The 15,162-nt window shown below is 37.1% G+C and overlaps 2 protein-coding genes and 1 non-coding gene across 4 annotated transcripts; 1 reads left to right on the forward strand and 2 right to left on the reverse strand.

Moving 5' to 3' along the window:
- The first annotated feature begins 4,494 nt into the window (after positions 1-4,494).
- Positions 4,495-9,506, forward strand: LOC143582372 (uncharacterized). 2 transcript variants are annotated; one of them, XM_077064959.1, is made up of 6 exons: positions 4,495-4,998; positions 5,081-5,425; positions 5,510-5,778; positions 6,462-6,560; positions 6,655-6,780; positions 7,566-9,506. In XM_077064959.1, the coding sequence occupies exons 1-6, from the start codon at positions 4,503-4,505 to the stop codon at positions 9,192-9,194; spliced, it is 2,964 nt and encodes a 987-aa protein (XP_076921074.1). In that variant the 5' UTR covers positions 4,495-4,502; the 3' UTR covers positions 9,195-9,506. The 2 variants fall into 2 exon arrangements, with proteins under 2 accessions (XP_076921074.1, XP_076921081.1); XM_077064966.1 differs by having other exon boundaries at positions 5,096-5,425.
- A 1,462-nt stretch (positions 9,507-10,968) lies between these two features.
- Positions 10,969-11,040, reverse strand: TRNAC-GCA (transfer RNA cysteine (anticodon GCA)). Its single transcript has one exon. It is a non-coding gene; the product is annotated as a tRNA-Cys (tRNA).
- A 2,121-nt stretch (positions 11,041-13,161) lies between these two features.
- On the reverse strand, positions 13,162-14,953 carry LOC143580511 (protein SOSEKI 5-like). Its single transcript, XM_077063514.1, has 3 exons — positions 14,695-14,953; positions 13,794-13,863; positions 13,162-13,719 (listed from the first exon to the last, which is right to left on the reverse strand). The coding sequence occupies exons 1-3, from the start codon at positions 14,951-14,953 to the stop codon at positions 13,182-13,184; spliced, it is 867 nt and encodes a 288-aa protein (XP_076919629.1). The 3' UTR covers positions 13,162-13,181.
- Between the last annotated feature and the right edge of the window lie 209 nt (positions 14,954-15,162).

Here is a 15,162-nt window from a genome sequence, read left to right on the forward strand (position 1 = left end):
TGCGATATTCCGTATGTAAAAGGGATAGTCTTAGTAGGATAGTTTCTTCTTTGGGTATTACAAACCATACGGACCACAATGATTTTTGGTTAACTAAGTTTAAGCTAGATATGGGTCTAACTTGCAGCTTGTGATGATGTTTCTATAAAAGCTAATTCTTAAGAGAATAGTTTCTAAGTTTGCGTGGTGAAATGATAGATTGCATGACACTTGCACTAATATTAAAACAAAGCTATATGCAATATAATTTACAAAAAGGTTCATTGTAGACAAAAATAGTTTCTATGTTATGATGATCAGTGGTCATACTAAATGTTTTAGAACTTATGGAAACAGTAGTCACTTAAGAAAGGGTACTAGAAAATTAGAATTATTCAAATAAATAAAAACAAAAGGATTATTAAAAGTGTGACCAAAGATTGTGAAGACGCTTAATACAAGAAATCATTAATGTTTGTTCTATTAGTAATCTGTTATGTTATGAACTTGGATGTGAAATCTATGGGTTGAAAGGGATTTTACCACCAGTGTGCTTTTGATTGAGGACAGTCAATATCTTATTGGTAAGATCTGTTTGAGAACTGAATTTTACCACCAGTGTCTTTGATTTTTCCTTCGTACAAGCGCTGTGAATCATGAAAACAGGGTTTTCTTGTTCTGGGTTTATAAATCTCAAGCAAGCACATACGAATAGAACAAGAATTAAGAATACGATTACTTGCCTTTTTTACTTCTTTTGTTTATATGTGTACTTAGCGGAGAATTCTTGGTTTTCTTCATTTGGCGGATAATCCAAGAAATGTGATTTAATGTGTTATGAATTCTTGGTTTAATTTTTCACCGGATATTATAATTATAAGTTATAACTATATATTAAACGAGAGTTTTGGCGACGCATCCACGCAATATGTCCACGTGGCCTCACGTGGTTGATTGGCATTTTTCTATTTTGATTTTTAGCTTTTTATTTGTTTTTTGTTTATAATTCGCGTCGGTTCACTGTGGCAAAACGTGTTTTTTTACCGTTAATACCTTCAAATGATTCCAGCCGAATTCGTTTCAGCTTGCGGTCGCAACGCGGGTTTTTTTTCGCCGTGAGTTTTTTTTGTCCGTTGATTCCGGACAAATTCGCTTCAGTTTGCAGACACAACGCGCGTATATTTTTGTTTTTCGCTAATTTTTTACTTAAACATGCTAATTTGTTGTATTTGGGCGTTGATGAATTAATTTTTTGCTTTAACTTCGGTACCATAACCCGATACCGACTGAACTCGTGTCGGTTCGCCACCACAATGTGTGGTTTTCTTTGTACAATTTAGTGCCGACAACGTCGATTTTGACCGAATTCGCTAGCGTACAAGCTTTTTTGTTCGTTGATCTCGGAATCAACGAATTCGTATCAGTTCGTAACTGCAGCGCGTGATTTTTTTTGTTCGCCGCATTGTTTTCTTTTTTATCAATCAATCATACCCAGTGGAATCCCACCAATAGCAAAGCTATAAGTAGGGTCTGGGGAGGGTGGGATGTAGGCACACCGTACCTCTATCCGATGGGATAGAGAGGTGGCTTCCAGGGAGACCCTCAGCTCAAGATAACATTGTATGGGAGAAAAAGAAGGGGCATCAAAGTATAATAGTGATAAAATTGATAATAGCACGTAGTAAAATTAATAATACTAATGCATGTATAGATAACCATATAGAACTAAATGAGAAGAGAAAACATAATGGTGTGTGACCAAAATTAGGTAACGAAAAACCGCTAAGGTATTCCTTACTCCCTAAAAATCCTTAGCCTTAATTCCGAGTCTCCAAGAATTCCTATCCTCAACCATGTCCTCTGAGAGACTTAGGTCTAGCAAATCATGTCTAATCCTCTCATCCCAAGTCAATTTAGGTCGGCCTCTACCCCTCCTCCCCCCTATAGTAATGTTTTCTACTGATCTAACAGGGTTCGTCATCTGTCTTCTCTTCACATGTCCAAACCATCTCAATCTCCACTCTCTTATCTTGTCAGATATGTTAGCTACCCCTAATCTCTCCCGAAACACCTTGTTTGTTATTCGGTCTAACCTTGTGTGCCCATACTTCCAGCGTAATATTCTCATCTCTGCTACCTCCAATTTCCGCTCTTGTGTCTTCTTGATGGCCCAACAATCTGTTCCATATAACATTGCAGGTCTTACTGCAACCTTATAAAATTTTCCCTTTAGTTTAGTTGGGAAACTCTTGTCGCACAATATACCTGTGGCTGCTCTCCATCTACACCATCCTACCTGAACTCGATGTGCCACATCGCTGTCTAATTCCCCATCGCTCTGAACAAATGATCCTAGGTTCTTGAACTTCGTTACCTGCGTAACCACTTGCCCATCGCATTGTTTTCTTTTTTAAATATGTTAAATTGTTGTATATAGGTGTGGGGGGTTTGGTCAAATACAAATAAAATTAACGTGCTAATTGTGAGAATCAAGTAGAGTAATTATATATACAAGTAGAGTAATTATGTAATTACATCATAGAGTAATTACATAATTACTCTATGATGTAATTACAATACTACTCTACTTGTATATATAATTACTCTACTTGATTCTCACAATTAGCACATTAATTTCATTTGTACGTTACCTTTCCCCTAGGTGTGGACGAATTTATGTTTCGCTTTACTTTCGGTGCCGGAACTAGATACCGACTGAAGTGTCGTCGGTTCGCCACCGCAACGCGTGGTTTTTGTTTTGTTAATTAATTTGTTGTATATGGGTGCTAGCAAACTTTTTTGGGGTTTATTTCCGTTCCATAACCCAACACTGATCGAATTCACCTCAACTCGCAGTCGCATCACACAGTTTGATAAGCTGTACGACTATGAATAACATCAACCTGGCGCAATGCGCCGGGAATGCTACCTAGTTTGTTTTTAAGGAGGGCCATATGCATACACACGCGCGCACACACACACGTATTTGTAAGTGTGTGTATAGGGGATGGATACTTTGAGAACTCGAAAGAACTCCATCTTAACAATATTATATTTTTTTTCATATGTAGAATAGGTAAGTTACATCTACAAGACAATTTAAAACTTTTTTTTTGCATGAATTGACTTTTAGCAGAGATGTAACAAACGTTTACATTACGCAAATATTTGCAAATTTGTACTTTTTACCTTGTAATGTAAACGTTTGTTTCATCTATTATAAAAGTCGATCGACGAAATATATATTTTTTGTTTTGTAGCTGTAACTTATTTATAATACATATGGAATTTTTTTTTTCAAAAAGATATCGTTAATTGGAGTTCTTTCGAGTTCTCAAATGATCTCATTCATATATGTATATACATAAGTGTGTATATAATAATGTAGGGATGAGCAAATTCGGTACCGGTACCGAAATCGGTACCGATTTGGTACCGTCGGTACCAAAGTTTTGAGTTTTGGTATCGGTACGGTACCGGTATTTTTTACCTTGAATACCGGTACCGAACCGATACCGGACCGAATATTTCGGTACCGGTATCAAGAATTTTCGATTTTCGGTACCGTACCGGTACCGATCTCATCCCTAGTATATATACACACACACACGGAAGATCACCGTCTATTCACTCATCACTAATTTGGGGAAAGTTTCTGAAACCCTACCCCTGTTCTTTCCTGCCATCTGCTGCTCCTGGTCATTGCTGATTTCATAACAGTAACCCCCTTTTTGTTCAATTTTGTTGAATTGCTGATTCTCAGATTACATCCATTCATTTTCTTGTTTTGGTTCGTATTTATCGAATCTGTGTAGGTTTTAGATGCCCTAAGTTCCAGATCATGTCGCAACAGGGTTCAACATCTTCTATATCCGTGTATTTTCCGATTTCACAACAGGGTTCAACATCTTCTATATCCGTGCGTTTTCCTATTTGTTTCAAGATCTGTTCAATCTTGTTTCTAGATTACATGGGTTTAAATAACATAAGTGAAACACAAGCTGATAATGCCGTTATAGTAGTTAAATAGATAAATTCTCTTTCCATTTCTATCTCTATTTTTATAGCTACCAATCATCAAAATTCTCCATAGCACCTCTGTTTTTACAATGTTTACAAACAGTTAGCATTGTGATTTACATTATGTTAAATTCTGAATTATGAATCTGCAAATAGCTTTTATGCAACAATGTGTTGACTGTTCACCTTACATGAACAACTACCTTTTTGTCAACTGATTCTAGGGTTCTCTGACCAATTCAAGCTTTTGGAATCATTTTGGGGCCACAACTGGCGAGATGGATATCAAATCACTACTAGAACTTGAAGAATTGCAAGATAAGGAGCTAGATGAAGCACAAGAGCATAGACGCAAATGTGAAATTGAAGAAAGAAACGCCTTAAAAGCTTACCGTAAGGCTCAAAGGGATTTAGCTGAAGCTAATACTAGATGTTCATATCTTTATCACAAAAGAAATTTATTTTCGGCTAATCTTCACTCTCATGTGGTGGAGGATTCAAATATGTTCTGGTCAAATATGTCAAACATGTCAAATCAGCTTATTGATGCTAATGTGAACTCTATAACCAACATGTCAGAAAACGACACACCACATCATCAGGTGCAGAATGAGTGCGAGGATCCCGATTCCAGTGGATCAGAGCCTCAGGATGAAGAAAAAACAAATGATAGTAATAATATGTTAGCTGAGGATGACCAGACATCCACTTTTGGGCTTAAAGCTGGTGATTCAAGTTTAGATAGTCATATGGAAGGAATATGTAATGAAATGAATAATAATTCAGTTCCTATTGACAACAATGAGGACTCATTGCTTCTAGAAGCATCATTGAGGTCTCAACTGTTTGCAAGGTTAGGAAATAGACAGTCAAAGAAGAATGAGCCAGTTCAAAGCCTGGAGATTGCTACTTCTGAAAAAGAGGATGGGGAAATTATGGAAGATTCTGGAAACATACCGTCTTCTGAGACAGAGAAAGACCAAATTTATGATAATGGAGGTACATTACTACATTTTAATAATTTTATTATGTTTTAGTTAGTGTTTATAATTTTTTAACTTCTTTTTCTTGGAATATAAAGATATTGTGATGTCAGAGAAAGACCAGTGTGATGTCGATTATGGTTCCTTTTTGGCTGAACCAATTCTGAAGAGTGCTTTTGGTCATGTAAAGTTCAGTGAAAACACACAGATTCAAACTCATGACATTCCAAATGGTGTTTGTGGGGCCCACCCTACTGATTCAGTTTCCAGTTCTTTATTGGATCTTTATGTCGGTGAAGTTGGTTCGTATTCGAACAACTTACCAATCAACCCCTTTTGGCCTCATTGCATGTTTGAATTACGAGGTAAATGCAACGATCATGAGTGTCAATGGCAGCATGTCAGAGATTATTCATTAAAAAACGTTGATTCAAACAGCAATGGTATGAAATTTTGAACTATGAACTCATTGTCTTTTCTTTTTTAAACATGTTTTTATTTGTTTTAATGTGATGTTAACGTTGCAGATCGTGGGTCCCTTTGCTTAGCTCCACCTACTTATCTGGTCTGTTTAGACAGTTTGAAAGCTGATTCACATCCATATAAATATCTTGTGGCTCCAACCAATGAACAGCGTTGGAAAAAGTCGTATAGTGCCTTTTTAGTTGTTTCAAGTTCAATGCTTGCAGATCTGAACTCAGATGAATCATGTCTACATGGTCCTGAAACACGCATTGAGGTTCATGGTGTTTGGAATCGACAATCATCGTATTTTCATGGTCAAAATGTCAAAGAGGTCAGTCTACTTTCTCATTATACACACGCACACAGTTTACCAACCCTTATGAGTAGTGATTTACATGTTTTTAGAGGACAAAAAATGTATTAAGTCTTGAAGCTTTGTTTAGCAATACATGTTTTGATTTTTTATTTTGTAATTAAGTATTATGTATATACTTTATGTGCTAGCTCTTCAAGCACAAGGTACAACTCCTCAAAGCTACTATTATCTAAATATTTTAATTACATTTGAGCATATTTTTTTCTCTCTTATAAGTTTTAAAGCGTAATGTTTTACAAAATTTCGAATATAACGTTATAACATGCTCTTTTATCTACACGCTTTAACATGAGCATATTCAAAACTGAACCGGGTCAATATAATATATATTTTAAATTTTTTTTCCACAGCATAATGATTCTAAAATTCCAAAAGCATTGCGAGATGCTTATTTCTACATATGTTTTGAACTTTCGTTATGAATTTTACTCAAAACCGAGCTGTCGTAATTCACTGGAAGTGAATACTAGTTTTAATACAATTTGGTTATAATGGTGTGTTATTATTTGCATTATTTTTTATTTAGTTATATTTAAATTAACTTAAAATGATATAATTGACATTCCTATGAAAATGTAAGCACAGATAAACTTTTATTAGCTAATTAACCTTTTTATATATAAACTATGTTAATACAGGGTCAATCAGATGAACATATGGATGGTATCTATCAACGTCTTGAAACGGCTTTTCTTAATCTCAATAAGGAGGTTAGCAAGGAGAAGGGACGTACAGGGGTAATTGTGATGTTACTGACTCTTACATATATTATTATTATTATTATATTTTTGATATTATATATTTACTGTTTGATCATCAAAAAAATTGCAGTGTCTTACTGTTCTTGCTCGTGCCCTTGAGGAACATCCTACATCTGCACTTATCTGGATTGTTTATTTACACATTTTCTATTGCAATCAGAAGTCAATCGGAAAAGATGACATGTATCGTTATGCGGTACGCACTTTGTTTTCTTTCTCTCCTTTCAATATCGTATTCGTATTATTTTAACAAATCATGTTAATTTTTTTAATGTAATAGTTTTTGATCATTTAAATTACATTAATAATTTAGAGAGATAAAAAGATTATCAAAAGGTGTTACAGGTCAACCTGACCTGTTTTTAGCTGTACGTAAGAGCCGTCTATGTTGACATGAACCCATTTGCCTCTTTGTTAGGGGTGTTAAACGAGCCGAGAAGGCTCAGTGAGTGCTTGGCTCATTAAACTTCTATTTGTTAGTTGTATTATTTAAATACACACTGACACACACGCGCGCACAAATATACTGTTTAGTTATTTTTGACCTATGTTATCTTATTATATATACATTAATGTTTTTTTATGTGGTATATATTTGTTTAGATTAAATAAAAAATCTCATATATATATAACAGGCCGTTTAGGCTCGCAAGTCTAGCCGTACTCCGTATGTTAAGCTTGGGCCTCAGCTCCTTTACTAAACAAGCTTTGATTTAGACTCGAAGTCAGGCTTAAGCTTAGCTTATTTAACCTCGGCTTGATTTGAGCTTTTAGCGAGCCGATCTCGAGTAGTCACGAGCGGCCTGGCTCGTTTACACCCCTACTCTTTGTCAATATTCTTTACAATGACCGTCTTTTTGTCTGGGTGTTCGCCAATTTTTTAGTTTAATTTCTTCATCTACTTTCTTTTTCTTTTTCTTTTTCTTTTTCTTTTTCTTTTTTGTTATTTTTGAAATTAAACATATTGGTTTTTGTATCCAGGTTGAAAACAATGAATCATCTTATGAACTTTGGCTAATGTTCATCAATAGTCGGGAAAAACTTGACGATCGGTTACTTGCGTATAACACTGCAATATCAGCACTATGCCGTCATGCATCAACTCTTAACCGGGAAAGCGAGTGCATCTTAGACCTCTTTCTACAAATGATTAATTGCTTATGCTCATCTGGTCAAGTCAACAATGCTATCCAGAATGTATATGGACTGTTATCTTCTACAAACACCCCCACCGATCCCCATGCACCATTGTTTCACGACATTCAGAAATCCCTAACAGATCCTGACATACGTGTCTTATGGCTTTGTGCTGTATACCTGCTACTATATAAAAAATTACCCGATACCATCATCCAGCAGTTTGAATGTCGAAAAGAATTATCAACAATCGAATGGCATCCCGTTCAGTTAACAGATGATGAAAAACAGCAAGCTCTTACCATGTTAGAACTCGCCCCCGAGTCGGGTATGTTAGCGCAACGGTTTGCTGTTAATCACATCAGATGTACAGCTGTCATTAAAGGTTTAGATTCTTGTAAACAACTGTTGGAGAAGTACCTTCGGGTATACCCATCCTGCTTGGAACTCATTCTTTTATCAATTCGGGTCAACGGGGTTGACTCGACCGAGTCAACATTCACAGCATTTGAAGAGGCTCTAAGTAGCTGTGCTGAAGAATGTGGTATCCAATGCATTTGGAACCAATATGCAGAATATGCCCATGAAACTGGAAAAATCGATCTTGCAAAAGAGATAATGGGCCGATGGTATCCAAAATCTGGGATTATGAATATAAGTCAATGGATGTCTAGTTTGGCCGAGTCCGATATCGTATTTGGTCTGCTTAATCTCTCACTATATAAGCAGTTACAAAACGATCATAACGAAGCTCGTATTGCAATCGAGCAAGCGTTTGAAGTCGCTTCTGTTGAAGATTACACCCATTGTGTGAAAGAGCATGCAGCATTTTCACTCAAAAATGTTTTTGGTAAACCGAAAGCCTGTTTAGACGCGTTTTTGAACGCGATAAACCGTTACCTAACGGATCCCCGTGCTTTACCACCCCCCGAGCCACTTTCTAGAACCTTCATCAAAAGTATCGGGAACCAGAAAATTCAAAAACTCATTAACAATCTTTTATGTCCGGTTTCTTCCAATTCATCTTTGTTGAATCAGGTTCTCGAATCGTGTTTTGGCTCGTGTTTGTTACCGTTTGAAGGCTGTGAAAAACCGGCCGTTGTTATAGATCTTGCTGAAGCGTTGATGGAAATGAGGCCCGCGAATTACCAATTAGCACTATCGATCTGCAAGAACCAATCAGATGTGAACGCTAGCGTGTCTTTCTGGGCAAGCGTGCAGCTGATCGATTCTCTGTTTCAGGCGGTCCCGGTTGCACCCGAGTCTGTGTGGGTTGAAGCTGCAGGTTTGTTGAAAGATGTGGTTGGTTTTAGGGCGATCTTGGAGAGCTTTCATAAACGGGTGTTGTCGGTTTACCCGTTTTCGTTGAAGCTGTGGAAGTCGTATCGCGAGTTATATGATAACGATAATGATAGTACCAATCAGGTGAATGCAGTAATTGAAATGGCCAGAGAAAAAGGTATAAAGCTTTGATGATGGTTGTTTTGTGGCTATGTTGTGAACTTGTGGCTGACAAATAGAATTTGTGACTAGATATTAATCATATTATGGTACTTGAAAACTTGTGGTTGACCAGTCAACGGCCAAACTTTACATGTAGGGACGAATAGTGTATGGAAGTTGACAATGCCTACACTTAGTTTTTAGGAAATGGAATCAACTGGTTTTTATAAACCATTTCAGTGTTTTGGATATTTGTTTAGCAAAATGGTTTTTCTTGCTAGTGCTATGATTGATATTATATATTCTACATTATTTGGGAATGGGTCATCATAAGTCTTTTATGTCTGAACCTATCATGAATTTTATTGGTTTGGGTTTGAGTTTGAGTTCGAGTTTTTGGTTATACCTGAGTACGCGTTGAGTTAAACTGACTGTGGGGGGCTCTATTTTTCATTATGTTATAAGTTGGCTAAAATAAGTAATCTCAAACACTCCCCTTAACATGTTTATTTTTTTATATTATATTGAAAAGACACGTCTTATCACTTATGTCATCATTTAAAATGGATGTTTATTTAATGTCAAAGTTTAGAGAGAGTGACCTAAGATTTTATACTTATAAACGTAAATGTTTTATATATATTCGTATTTTGGTTGTAGATTTGTGAATTTAAAGCAATAACATCCAATTTTTTTTTATTTCAGATTTATCTAGTTGTTTATGTATATGTAGTTATTTGTGTTTTATCGGAGTTCATGTGTCTTATATGATTTTCAAGTTTTATTGTCTGAATTAATGTCGTGCTCACTAGCCAACTCACGAGCACATCCCGATTAGCATCCTGAGTTGTTGAGCGTTAGTCCTTGATAGATGTGAACAAATAAAAAAATGTTGCTAAAAAATCCCTATGAAAAATGTATAAATTAATGTACCATTGAGCTTTGTCAAGATATTAGACTTGACACATTGTAAAAGACGATAAAAAAGCGTATAATGTAAAGTTCAAATGTAGCTACAGGAACGAGTTTCAATGGTATTTTTAATAACACATCAGTAATACTTTTAAGGGAAAATTCCCAAAATAGCCCATTTATAGAATGTGGTTCCAATTTTGTCCCTCTAAATTTAAGTTTCCAACTTTGTCCCTTTGGTATCTTGTCGCCGACGACATGTCAGCGAAAACCGACGATGTGTTGACATAACATAGGGTTGACGATGCGTTATGTTGTTAACATATGGGAGCAGCGATGTGTTAATGTTTAAAGTAGGGGTTCCACGATGCATTAGCTGGTAACGCATCACTGCTACCCTATGTTAGCAACATAAACGTATCTCGTCGCCGGCGACATGTTAGCGAACACCTACGATGTGTTAACATAACATAGGGTTGACGATGCGTTTATGTTGCTAACATAGGGTAGCAGCGATGCGTTGTCCACTAACGCATCGTGGAACCCCTGCTTTAAACATTAACGCATCGCTGCTACCCTATGTTAGCAACATAACGCATCGTCAACCCTATGTTATGTTAACACATCGTTGGTGTTCGCTAACATGTCGCCGGCGACGAGATACTAAAGGGACAAAATTAGAAACTTGAATTTAGTGGGACAAACTTGGAACCACATTATATAAATGGGTTATTTTGGGAATTTTCTCTACGAAACTATAGTACTTGGTAAACCAACCTATTCTACCATACTGAGCATTTTCAGAACAATGATAAAAGTTATACATTTAAAAGTTATAATTAGAACCAATAGTATGAACTACAAAAATAATTCTATTCAAAATAGACTAAAAAGGGCCCAACCGGGTTCGAACCGGTGACCTCTTGATCTGCAGTCAAATGCTCTACCACTGAGCTATGGACCCCTTGATGTCTAAATATATTATTCATCTGATTCATTAATAATAGATTTTAACCATTTGGAGCAAAAAAGTCAAACCATTGACTTTCATGTTGCATTTTTTTAACTTGATAATTAAATAACGCGTCTACATGATGTCGTAAAAAAACAATAACACATGACAAACGTATTACTATATGATATGAATTTCTTGGTGAGATTTATGACAATAAACAATTTATCAATTGATTATTCTTATGTAAATTATTAGAATGGTATGTTTTGTCACATGGTATTTACATGCTTTTGATCATAAACCGAAACAATGTTCGACGAACACACATATAAATTTCAAGGAAGTTTCTTGTAAGTTGTAAATAATAATCCAATCTTCAAAAAAATATATAAAAAGACTAGTGGACTAAGCATTGGGTTGACCTTGACTTTAAACATAACATAACATAACTTGTATATATTAACACACACCATTCATCCAAACTCATTCATTAAACCCACACCCACCGGAATCTTATCTTCCTCCGGCCAAAATGAATTCCGACGGCTATTCACAACCTCCTTCCAACTCCAGCATCTACCAACGTTCAGTTAGCATAGATAACAACACTAACCCCACATCCTACACAGCTGCTCCAAATCTCTCATCCACTCTGTACGGTCACTTCGACCCTTACTTTCCGGCAACAAGTCAACGCACGCTGCCACAAGATCAACCACTCTCCGGCCATTCTCCGGAACTCTCAGACGTACGAAGACCATTCAACTCTAATAATAACATTACTAGTCGTGATGGGGTGTACTCAAATAATAAGTCACCTGAGATATCAGATCTTGGGCGCAAAAACATGTCGGATAATAATAATAATAATGGTGTCGGTGCTGGTGTAAGTCAACAGAAGCAGCCTAACATATCTGACCTTGTGGGTCAACGGGATAAGAGTACTAATGGTGATGGTGATGAGAGTAATGAGAGTGGTGAGAGCGTTGACCCACGAGATTATGTTGGGATAAGTTTGGTTGGGAGGAAGTTTAAGCAGGTTAATCCCGAAGCTTATTATGTCGAGAAAGATGATCAATAGATGATGTTGATCATCCATTTGGATTTGTTTGTTCAAGATTTGTGTTTCAGTTCATTGGATTTGAGTTTTTTAAGTTTTAGATCTGTGTTATTGTTTGACACCAATAATTGTTATTATGGTCAACGTTACTTTGGATGGTATAATATATTAATGTCTATTTTAAATGTTAGATATTTATTTTGGTATACGTCTCACCATCATGGCTTATTTAAATGAACTTATCTAAGTAATAATTATCCCAAAGAGATTATATATCTGTTAATTGGTACCATCGCCGGTTCGCCGCCACATTGTTACCATCACCATTGTTTGTAAGGCTAGCTGTAGTGGATTAATGCCCACGATGCTTGCACACTATAACCTTCACACTCTCTGTAAGGTTGTGTATAGTGGATAAATGCCCACGACACCACCATCACCCGCATCATAACTACACCAGAGGCGCAATCCACGTCCCCATTTCGCTACCCCTCTCTGCCCCTTTAGCCGTTACCGTGCTCATGCCCCCTTTTGCGCAGCTCATGCCCAAAACTTGCAAAAGTGATATGACACAACCATGGGCTTTTATCTGCTACACATGGTTTAACCACATCGGACAGTGAACCGGACAGATACCGGTTCAACCGGTCGAACAACTTTTATCTAAAAATGACGGTTAAGGTTAAAAAAAATATTTTTTCATAGTAAACCGGTTCAACCAGTCGGGCCAATGAACTGTTTCGAACCGGCCGGTTTTTTGAGAAACGAGCGAAATACATAGACCGAGCCGGCCAGGTAATCGAATCCCGAATCCCGGTCAAACCAACCAGTCCCGTCCCAAGAACACTACTTGTGTGACAAATATAATTTTTTTTTCACTTATTAAAGAGAGAATTGTAATTTTAATTTTTAAGTTTTTAACAACAAACTATCATTAGTTCATTACATTAAACAAAATTAATTCATAGATTTACTTAAACTTATTATTACTGTTAACAATAATCCAGTACTTTTCGCTTACCATGCACCTTCACCTTCACCTTCACCTTCACCTTCACCTTCACCTTCACCTTCACCTTCACCTTCACACTCACCCACACCCAGTTTGCATCTTCAACCTAGAAGCCGGGGCCCCACACGTAATCAGCTGCATCAGCATCTCAGAAGCCTTCATCCTCCCACTTCCATCACACTTATCCTCCACCGTCCGATCACCATCACCACCACCACCATACCTTCCTCCACTCACACCATCAGAGCTCGAATTCGACGGCGGCGGAGACGGCATCTCCTCCGTCACCACCGCCACCGCCACGTGTCCCTTCCGTTGCTCCTCCGTCTGCGTCGCCGCATCCGCTGCAAAATTTGCCGCCAATTCTCTGTTGGATTCGCACTTCACCACCATATATTCCTGTGGATTATCGAACGAGCTCCATGACTGGTTTCGCCGTCGGATCGCCGCCGTTGAAGAAGAAGTGCAGTTTTCGCCGGTGCGGTTAGTGTCCGTACAGTCCGTTGGATGTGGTTGAAGAAGCTCGGCGCCTTTGAGGACGTAATCGTGACTGTTTGTGACGTCGATTAGATCGTCTTCGGATAAGTCGTGCCATACGTAACCGTTTTTGTAGCTCCTGGATTTGATAACATGAAATTATAAACCTAATAACTTATGGAACACGAAACAGCAACTGATTTAATATTATACCGTTTGCATGACCAGGAGTACATGTTTGCCATTCCTTTGCCTCTGTGATAATTCAATGTGTTCATAACATCTGCCAACAAAATTACTACAAATTCATCAGATCGAAATTTCTAGGTTTTCGTGAAATTGATTATCAAGTTAAATTGATCAATTGAACAGGCATTTTACGTACAACTGCTAGGTTTTCGTTAGGGGTGCAATGATTCGAGCTTGCGAGCTTGGATTGAAAAATTCTCTGAAGGAGTTGAGTCTTAGATAAAACTCGTTTAGTTATCGAGCTCAAGTATTGTATGTATGGGAAGCTCGTTTAGGCTTGTTGAGCATTAACAAGACAAATTTCACACTGTACAGCTGAGCTCGAGCCGAGCTTTGACTCTGTTTAAGGTTTTTTTCATAAAATACAAAAATAATTAAAAACGTATATAAATTAATTAATAAATAATAAATGAGTCCAGCTAGAAACAAGCTGAGTTCGAGCTCTCATAAGTCAAAACAAGCCGAGCTCTCGAGCTCAGTTGAGCTCAACTGCTCAAGCTCGGCTCGTTTACACCCCTAGTTTCCACCAAATCTTCATGAATACACTGGATTAAATTTGCAGAAATTATTGAATTCCATAATTATCAAGTTAAAACGATCGATCGAACAAGAATAGTACATTACACAGAGAAGAAAATTGCTAAGGTTTCATGAAATGCCTCAAACTTTACGGCAACAACAGGTAAGTTTACACTACGTATAAAAAATATTTCCTGACGAAAACAGGTGGCCAAATCAGGCCACCATAAAGTTGCAGAATAAACTTCATAATAATCAAGCTAAATGATCAATCGAACAAATATTTCACTACAATAAACTTACAGAAACCATTAACTTCCACAAAGATCAAAGCTAAATTGATTACCTCTGAGATAGAGTCCATCAACGGAAGAACGCGGAACATCGATAAGATGCGGATGCTCAATGTGACCGTTTCGCGTAAGATAATAGAGGACCGGAACTTTTCTGGGTGTGATTGCAACTGCTGGTGATGTTCTAGGTGTGATAAAGTTAGGACTTGCATCAGGAGTACTGAGCATGAGCGGATTCAGATTGTTAATACGGTTCCGAGTCTTCTTAAGTCTTCTGGAGATGAAGATCTCGTTTCTGGAATCGGTGGCCATGTGAGTGAGAGAAGAAGAAGAAGATGGCGGGTACATTCGGTTAGCTGTGATCACAGGGGTATGTATATTTATGGGAACCAGGAAACATATATTCTACTGTTTCTACACAAGCATCAAAACTATTCGTAACACTTGTATTATTATTATTATTAAACTTTTGCTTAAATCAAGCTTTTTATTATTTTTAATAAAAGTAGATGTTCAATCTT

This window comes from Bidens hawaiensis, unplaced genomic scaffold, assembly GCF_021521415.1.
Source record: "Bidens hawaiensis isolate Kalapana, Puna unplaced genomic scaffold, B.hawaiensis_p1.1 tig00001511_1, whole genome shotgun sequence".
Lineage (NCBI taxonomy): Eukaryota > Viridiplantae > Streptophyta > Magnoliopsida > Asterales > Asteraceae > Bidens > Bidens hawaiensis.